Source organism: Dermochelys coriacea, chromosome 13 (genome assembly GCF_009764565.3).
Source record: "Dermochelys coriacea isolate rDerCor1 chromosome 13, rDerCor1.pri.v4, whole genome shotgun sequence".
In the NCBI taxonomy this organism is placed as follows: Eukaryota; Metazoa; Chordata; order Testudines; family Dermochelyidae; genus Dermochelys; species Dermochelys coriacea.
Genome location: NC_050080.1, coordinates 38,921,883 through 38,930,253, shown reverse-complemented (window position 1 = coordinate 38,930,253; position 8,371 = coordinate 38,921,883). Strand labels below are relative to the sequence as shown.

The 8,371-nt window shown below is 53.4% G+C and overlaps 1 gene segment (V, D, J or C); it reads left to right on the top strand.

Annotated features, from left to right (window-relative positions):
* Positions 1–7,740, top strand: part of LOC119842119 — a 201,945-nt gene extending 194,205 nt beyond the window's left edge. The window contains 6 exon segments of the C gene segment in view: positions 321–620; positions 1,066–1,392; positions 1,540–1,866; positions 2,214–2,546; positions 6,710–6,843; positions 7,086–7,740. Coding sequence covers positions 321–620; positions 1,066–1,392; positions 1,540–1,866; positions 2,214–2,546; positions 6,710–6,843; positions 7,086–7,169 — 1,505 coding nt within the window.
* The last annotated feature ends 631 nt before the right edge of the window (positions 7,741–8,371 follow it).

Genomic DNA, 8,371 nt, shown 5'->3' with positions numbered 1-8,371 from the left:
CCCGATCACAGACAGGGTCTGTTTAGCACTAAGTGAATTGGGAGCCCTGATCCTGGTCACTCTGTGACACAACCTGGAAGACGGGGGGGGGGCAGCCTATCTCAGGCACCCACTTACACACAGACATTAACAAGACTTTGCAACTGTCAACAGTCTCACCACAAGCTGTCTGCTGTGCTGAATGGAGCAGAGTGGGGCTCCGTTAGGGGACGCTCTTCCCCGGCATTAAGTGCTGGCCCCAGTGCCAAGGTAGGGCCCTTGTGCTGCACAGAGCGGGGTAGGGACTGCGTCTCATGGCCTTGCTCTCTCTCCCTTTGCAGTTAGCCCCACACCCCCGTCTGTCTTCCCCCTGACCTCCTGCACCGCCGAAGGCACCACCCCCCAGGTCACCTTCGGCTGCCTGGCCAAAGGATACTTCCCCGAGCCGGTCACCGTGACGTGGAGCCCAAACGTCGCCTCCCCGGGTGTGAAGACCTATCCCTCCCTGCTGCAACCTTCCAGCGGCCTCTACACGCTCAGCAGCCAGGTCACCGTCCCGGTCAGAAGCTGGGAGTCTAACACTTATAGCTGCAACGTACAACACCAGCCTACCAGCTCCAGCATCTCCAAGGAAATCCCAAGTAGGGATGGCGCGGCGTAGCCCGGGGGGGGGGGAAAGGGAGGGGTTGGGGGTCTCTCAGGTCCCTGATCCGGTGACTGCTGCAGGGAGAGAGGATGGGAGCCTGCCAGCGCTGTGAGCCAAGGGAGTCGCTGTGGTGGGTGGATGGACGGAGAGAGAGAGACACCATGCCAAGAGAAGCGATGGGTGCTGCAATTCTGGGAAAGGGGCAGAGGGCTCCAAAGGGGGCACCATGCTGCAGGGAGTGGGGGGCTCAGAAGGGGGCGCTGTGCTGCAGAGAGCAGGGGGTTCAGTAGGGGGCGCCATGCTGCAGGGATGGGGTGCCTCAGTAGGGGGCGCTGTGCTGCAGGGAGAGGGGGGCTCAGTAGGGGGTACTGTGCTACAGGGATTGGGTGCAGCCCAGGATGAGTCTGTAGAACAACTAACCCCTGCCACCCTTCTTCCAGAGCCCCGCCCCATTGAACCCCATGCCCCCGAGGTGCACGTTCTCCACTCCTCCTGCACCAACCACCCAGGCACCATCCAGCTGGTGTGCTTCATCTCCGGTTTCTACCCTGACCCTTTGACGGTGGAATGGCTGGTGAACGGCGAGCCTGGGCTACTTCATGGTGATACCGACCTTGCCAAGAAGGACGCCGACGGCGACACCTTCAGCACCCGCAGCAATGCCAGTGTCTCTCAGGATGAGTGGCTGGAGGGCAAGACGTACACCTGCCAGGTGTACCACCCGGGCACCAGGAGCACAAAGCAGGACCATGCCCGCAAGTGCAGAGGTGACACTGAGCAGGGCCAGGCTGCCTAGGAAGGGGAGAGGGACAATAGGCTGGGCTTGAGTGGAGAGAGGAGTGGGGAGGAGACTGGGATGAGCTTGGGCAGGGGAAACCAGACCTAGCCACTGACCTGGTCTCTCCTGTCCCCAGAAGAAACAACATCTCCCAGCAACATCCAGGTCTTCCTCGTGCCCCCGTCTCCCGCCGCCCTGTATGTGGCCCAGAGCCCTATGCTCACCTGCCTGGTGGTCAACCTGCCGAGCGACTCTGGCCTCCAGATGGTCTGGTCCCGAGAGAAGCCAGGGTCCATTGTCCCTGATCCCCTGACCCTCACTGAGCAGTTCAACGGCACCTTCACCGCCTCCAGCTCCATGCCCATCTTCACCCGCGACTGGGATGCCGGAGAGACCTTCACCTGCAAAGTGGAGCACTCAGAGCTGCCCTCACCCCTCATCAAATCCATCTCCAAGAAGCCAGGTAAGAGGAGAGCAGGGTCCCTAAGGGGAGAGACTCCCCTATTCCCGCCCCCAGCTGGGAGAGATGCTCCTTAAGGGGAAGCTCCAACCCCCAACAACCTGGGATCCCGGCCTTGGGTCCCTTTGCATCCCCATGTGAGATGGAGACCATCCTATCCCCCATCCTGCTCTCCAGGACTACCAGCTCCCAGTCCCCAGCCCCTCCATCCTGGAGGAGAAAGGGGATGTTCTTACCCCACACCCACCCACCCACACACGCACGCACACAAGCACATTCCTTCTCCCCGCGTGGCCCCAGCTGAGTGATGTGCATGGCTCATCTGTGTCCTCCGTCCCCACGCACCAAAGGCAGGCGCTCTGGCCCAGGCATCTACCTCCTGCGCCCCCACAACGATGAGCTGAGCAGCTCCGAAGACTCTGTCAGCCTCACCTGCCTGGTGCGGGGCTTCTTCCCCGAGGACATCTCGGTGCAGTGGATGAAGAACCACAAACCCGACGAGAGCATGGAATACATCACCACCCAGCCCATCAAGGACGGAGCCGGCGACTCAAACTTCTTCCTCTACAGCAAGCTGAAAGTCAGCAAGGCCAGCTGGAACAGCGGGGACACCTACACCTGCATGGTCATCCACGAAGCCCTGCAGATGAAGTTCACCCAACGCAGCATCAGCAAAGTCTCTGGTAAATGAAGACGTCTCCTCCCAGCCCCGCTGCTAGTATTGTCCAGTACAACTTCCTGTAAATAATCTCTGTGCCCTCAATGACAAGTGAATAAATGGAACTAGTCTGAGCTCACCCCCAGGTTTCCTTGTTGTGATGTCACTGGGTGAAATCTGCAGGTCGCCCAAGGTGGACAAGGTCCCAGGTTGCAGGCAGGGAGAAGTCAAGATGCTACATGACTGGGGATGCCAATTCCCAGATCCTGAATGCGTGGATACATATACACCATGGATGGATGGGTAGATACTTGGGTAGAGGCCATGGAAGGAAGGATGGGTAGATGCCCTGGAAGGAAAAATGGGAAGATACATGGGTAGATGCCATGGAAGAAAGGATGTGTTGATGCCATGGAAGGAAGGATGGGTTATATGGTTAGATGTCATGGAAGGAAGGGCTTGTAGATATATGGTTTGATGCCATAGAAAGAAGGATGGGAGATACAGGGGTAGATACCAGAGAAGGAAGGATGGGTTGATGTCATGGAAGGAAGGATGGGTAGATACATGGGTTGATGGTATGGAAGGAAGGATGGGTAGATACATGGGTAGATGCCATGGAAGAAAAAATGAGTCGATACATGGTTAGATGCCATGGAAGGAAGGATGGGTTGGTGCCATAGGAAGGAAGGATGGGTACATACATGGATACATACACAACCTAGAAGCAGTGATGGAGAGAGGGGTAGATGGACAGTTACACACATACATACTATAGAGCCCATATCCAAGCCCAGCTCAGTTGGAAGGCCAGGTATTCAGAGAGATGTTTAGATGGATACGTACATACTTCAGAGGGAAGGACTAATAGACCAACAGATATCACAGAGAGAAGGAGAGAGAGAGATTATTATTTGGATTAAAGTAGTACCTCCACCCCCAACTCAGATAGGGCCCTGTTGGGCTGGGTATGGCACAGACACAGTGGGAGACAGTCCCTGTGTCAAAGGGCTCACACCTAAATAGAGAAGGAGGGAGAAGAAACAGAAACACCAAGAGGGGAAGGGACATGCCCAAGGCCACGTCTGTTACCGAACTAGAAACAGAACCCAGGTGATCTGAGAGTCTCACCCGATCCTACTAGGGAATGGTGGGTGGATGGTTCACAGGTGGGGTGCCAATGGATAAGTGGATGGGGATGGATGGATAAATCTATGGTGAAAGCAGGAGGGGTATCCATTCTGAAGGATGAAGGGAGGAATAAATGGATGGCCTTAGATGAACTGCAATAGATGGATGGCTAGAGATGGGGATGGGTGGGGACGGATGAATGTATAAATGAATGGATGGGTGGGTGCATATGGTAGTGGATCAGTACTGATGGGGATGGATCGTGATAGGAAAATGAGAATAGATGGGGATGGGCAGATGGATGGATGGGATGGTACAGATGGTTAGTGATAGATGAGGATGAATGGATGGGTGAATATGGCAATGGATGGATGGACGACTGACTGTGTTAATGGAGACATATGGTGATGGATGATTGGGGATACATAATATATAAAGGGATGAGCGGAGGACAACAAAAATTATTAGGGGGCTGGAGCACATGACTTATGAGGAGAGGCTGAGGGAACTGAGATTGTTTATTCTACAGAAGAGAAGAGTGAGGCAGGATTTGATAGCTGCTTTCAACTACCTGAAAGGGGGTTCCAAAGAGGATGGATCTAGACTGTTCTCAGTGGTAGCAGATGACAGAACAAGGACCAATGGTCTCAAGTTGCAGTGGGGGAGGTTTAGGTTGGATATTAGGAAAAACTTTTTCATCAGGTGGGTGGTGAAGCACTGGGATGCGTTACCTAGGGAGGCGGTGGCATCTCCTTCCTTAGAGGTTTTTAAGGTCAGGCTTGACAAAGCCCTGGCTGAGATGATTTAGTTGGGGCTGGTCCTGCTTTGAGCAGGGGGTTGGATTAGAACCTCCTGACGTCCTGTCCCACCCTGAGATTCTATGATTCTATGATAGATAAATGAATGGGGTTGCATGTATGGATGGAAGATATGGGTGAGGATGAATGGATGGATGGGTAGGGATGATGATGGAGATGGATGGATGGGGAGGTAGGAGAATGGATGGTATAGATCTATATGGGTGGATGGAAGATATGGAGGATGGTTAGTGATAAGTGGGTAGGTGTATCAGTGGATGGCCAAGCCATCCCTGGCATCTCATTGAGGTGAGATCCCCTCTAGGCTATAACCCATGCATAAGGGGGAAGGGGAGACAGGACAAGATACTGCAAACACCCCACAGCAGGGATCAGCTCCTGGGACTCAGTCCCTGCGAAGTAGCAGCAGTAGTAGGGCTGTTATCTGGAGAGAACACTAAGCAGGGACTCGCCTAAAGTCTCACTAGCTCTGGTGACATAGGAGGTCCAGGCAGTGGGGTGAGACACATGATGCAGATACCCCTATGTCCCCCCACATGAGCCCCATCTCCTATCCAGCCCCTCACTCAAACACCTTCCCCTCCATGTGTGTATCAGCCCCAAAGGCTGGATGGGCGAGTGCAGGACTCAAAACCACCAGTGCTGAGCACAGAGCTCACACCTGGCATTAAAGAGTGGGTAGCCTGCAGTGGCAGTGTTAAGGCTGTTATCCTGGGGGCCATGCAGGGGCACACAGAGTAAGAGAGTGCGCGGGTTGGCTGAGAGAGAGCTCAGTCCAGTGCAGATGGACACACCTTTAATATGGCATGACCCAGGGACCCTCCCACCTGGGCTGTCGTGTTTGTACACACAGAGACACACACAACACAGAGAAAGACAAGCAGATTCATGCATCTGTTCTTCAGACATCTCTAGGGCAGGGGGATCAGTAGGGGGCACCATGCTTCAGGGAGCAGCATCTATTATATATCAGAGAGAAACGTTAGATCCCATCCTTAAAATACTTGTGGCTCTGTTCATAAAGGTGACAGTGTTCAAAATCCCCACAGCCGAGGCAACTCCAGGTTGTCAAGAGAGCCCTGTATAAACAGGCCCAGAGGTGGCTGCATTCCATCTGAACTGACTCCTGGGTGTTTAGTTACATTGGGAGCAGGGTCATAGAGGCACACATGTGAAATCCATGCATTCTGGTCTTTAGGGAGCTCCCCCACCATGGCAGCATCCCGGCACCTCGCCCACCTCTGAGGGATCCTGAGCCACCTTGCCCAGAGAAACTAAGGCACAGAGAAATTCAACACTCGGCCAGTGCCAGGGTGTAGGGCCACAGCCACATGGGACGAGTGAGATGAGACCTGGGAGGCTCTGCATCCTTCATTTCATCGCAGCAGGCAGGAGTGTGTGGATGGGTGGATGGATGGATGGAGGTGTTTAGAGATGGATGGTGGAGACATGGATGGATGGAGGAAGGGAGGGAGGGGTGTGTATAGGGATGATGCTTTTTGGTCATAGATGGATGGATGGATGTACCTAAAGATGGATGGCTGGAGGGATGCACCTAGGGATGGTTGGATGGATGGAAGTGTCTAAGGATGGACTGATGGATCGATGGGCGGTTTGTGGTCATGGATGGAGTGGAATGGAGAGGCATAAAGGAAAGGATGTCTAGGGATGGATTGATGGATGAATAGATGTTTTGTGGTCATGGATGAATGGAGGGGTGAGTGAGGATGGATCGACTGATGGATGTATTTAGAGATGGATGGATGGTTTCTGGGGATGGATGGTTTGTGGTCATGTATGGATGGATGTATCTAAAGATGGATGAGTGGAGGTGTCTAGGAATGGATTGATGGATGGATCAAAGGGTGGTTTGTGGTCATGGATGGATAGATATATCTAAAGATGGATGGGTGGAGAGATGGATGGATTGATGGATGGAGGTGTCTAGGGATGGATGGATGGATGGTTTGTGGTCATCAGTGAATGAAGAGGTGAATGGGGATGGGCGGATGGATAGATACATCTAGAGATGGATGAATGGAAGGAGGGGTGTGTCTAGGGATGGAATGATGGATGGTTTCTGATCAGGGATGGATGGATGTATCCAGAGATAGATGAGTGGAGGGATGGAAGGATGCATGGAGAAGGGGATAGGCGGGTTGGTGTTGGATGCACAGTCTGAGCTCTCTCTGTCACAGTGGCTGAGTCGGAGTTGATGTCTCTTTCTCTCCCCCAACAGAGGTGATCGTGTCAGGTGAGTTTTGCAGTGAGGACGGCGATGAGGAGCTTGACGGCCTCTGGGCCACCATCTCGGTCTTCATCACCCTCTTCCTCTTGAGCGTGTGCTACAGCGCCACTGTGACCTTGTTCAAGGTGAGAGAGAGAGAACGAACGTAGGAACAAAGGAATGAACGAGTTTAGCACAGTAGAGGGCAGCTTGGAAGGGAAAGAAAGAACTGAAGGAAAGAGAAAGAAGAATGGGTGAATAAGACAGATACTGAGTGAATGAGACACAAACATAAAAGCAGGAAGGGATGACACAGACAGACAGACAGACAGAGCAGCTCCCCGCAGCGCTGACCCCTCTCACCCTTGCTCTCTCTGCCCCCCTGCAGGTGAAGTGGCTGTTCTCCACCGTGGTACAGCTGAGGCGTGCGAGGGGCCCCGAGTACAAGAACGTGATCCAGCGCGTGGTGTAGGGGCCCCTGCCCCTGTCTGCCCGGAGACAAGGGGCCGGGACTCCCGGCTCTATTGGTGACATTACCCTGAGTCCCACAGCTGCCCCCCACCACTGCTGTGCCTCTGGGAGACCCCCCTGGGGGAAGCAAGGAGCTCACCCAACATGGCCTAATCAGCCTTTAGCCACTGGGAACGCTGCCCTGCTGGGAGCTGGGCTGAGACCGGACAACTCGTACCATGCAGGGAACCAGCGCCCCTAGCAAGGAAACAACCTGAGTGCCACTTCCCACCCTCCTGACCCCAACAGCCCCCTGCTCTGGGACTGGATCAGAACCAGCGCACCATAGAGTGGAAAGGCTCCATGTCCCATTCCCCCACCCTGGGGCTAGATTGGAGCTGGTGCCCCCTAGTGGGTAAGGACCCTGTGCCCCATTCCCTGTCCCCCTGAGCCAGCCAGCCTCCCACCTGGGGCTGGATCACAAGTGGCTTTGTCTCTGTTGCTCTGAATGTTGTGTATTTAGCTCCCGGCTGTTTTTTGTGATTTTTGTGGTTTGCACTGAGTAACCGTAAATAAATAAATATTCAATGCGGGCTCCTTGTCATTCACAGCCTCCATCCCTGACTTTCAGGGGCCCCGGAGACCCTCCACTGTGTCATGGGGGAAGAGGTGCCACCGGGCATGGGAAATAGACGGAGTGGTGCCCTCTGAACTGACCCCAGTGGGAGATGGGGGTCTAGCTACAAACCCATATACCTGGGACTCTTCAGGCTGGGAGAGAGGATCAGCAAGGAGAGATCTCCAGGGCAGGAAAAAGTTACCACTGATAAGAAAGAAAGAAAGAAAGAAAGAAAGAAAGAAAGAAAGAAAGAAAGAAAGAAAGAAAGAAAGAAAGAAAGAAAGAAAGAAAGAAATGTATGGAGGGAGAGAGTTTGATTGATCTACTACTAGAACAAATTATTAAACTATCAATTTGTAAGCACCCAGAGGATAAGAGGGTGATAAGGTATATCCAGCAGGAATTTGTCAAGATTAAATCATGCCAAACCAACCTAATTTCCTTCATTGATAGGGTTACTGGCCTGGTGGATAGAGAGGAAGCAGTAGATGTGATATACCTTGATGTTAGTAAGGCTTTGACACAGTCTCACATGATACTGTTGTAAGCAAACTAGGAGAATGTGGTCTAGATGAAACTACTGTAAGGTGGGTGCACAACAGATT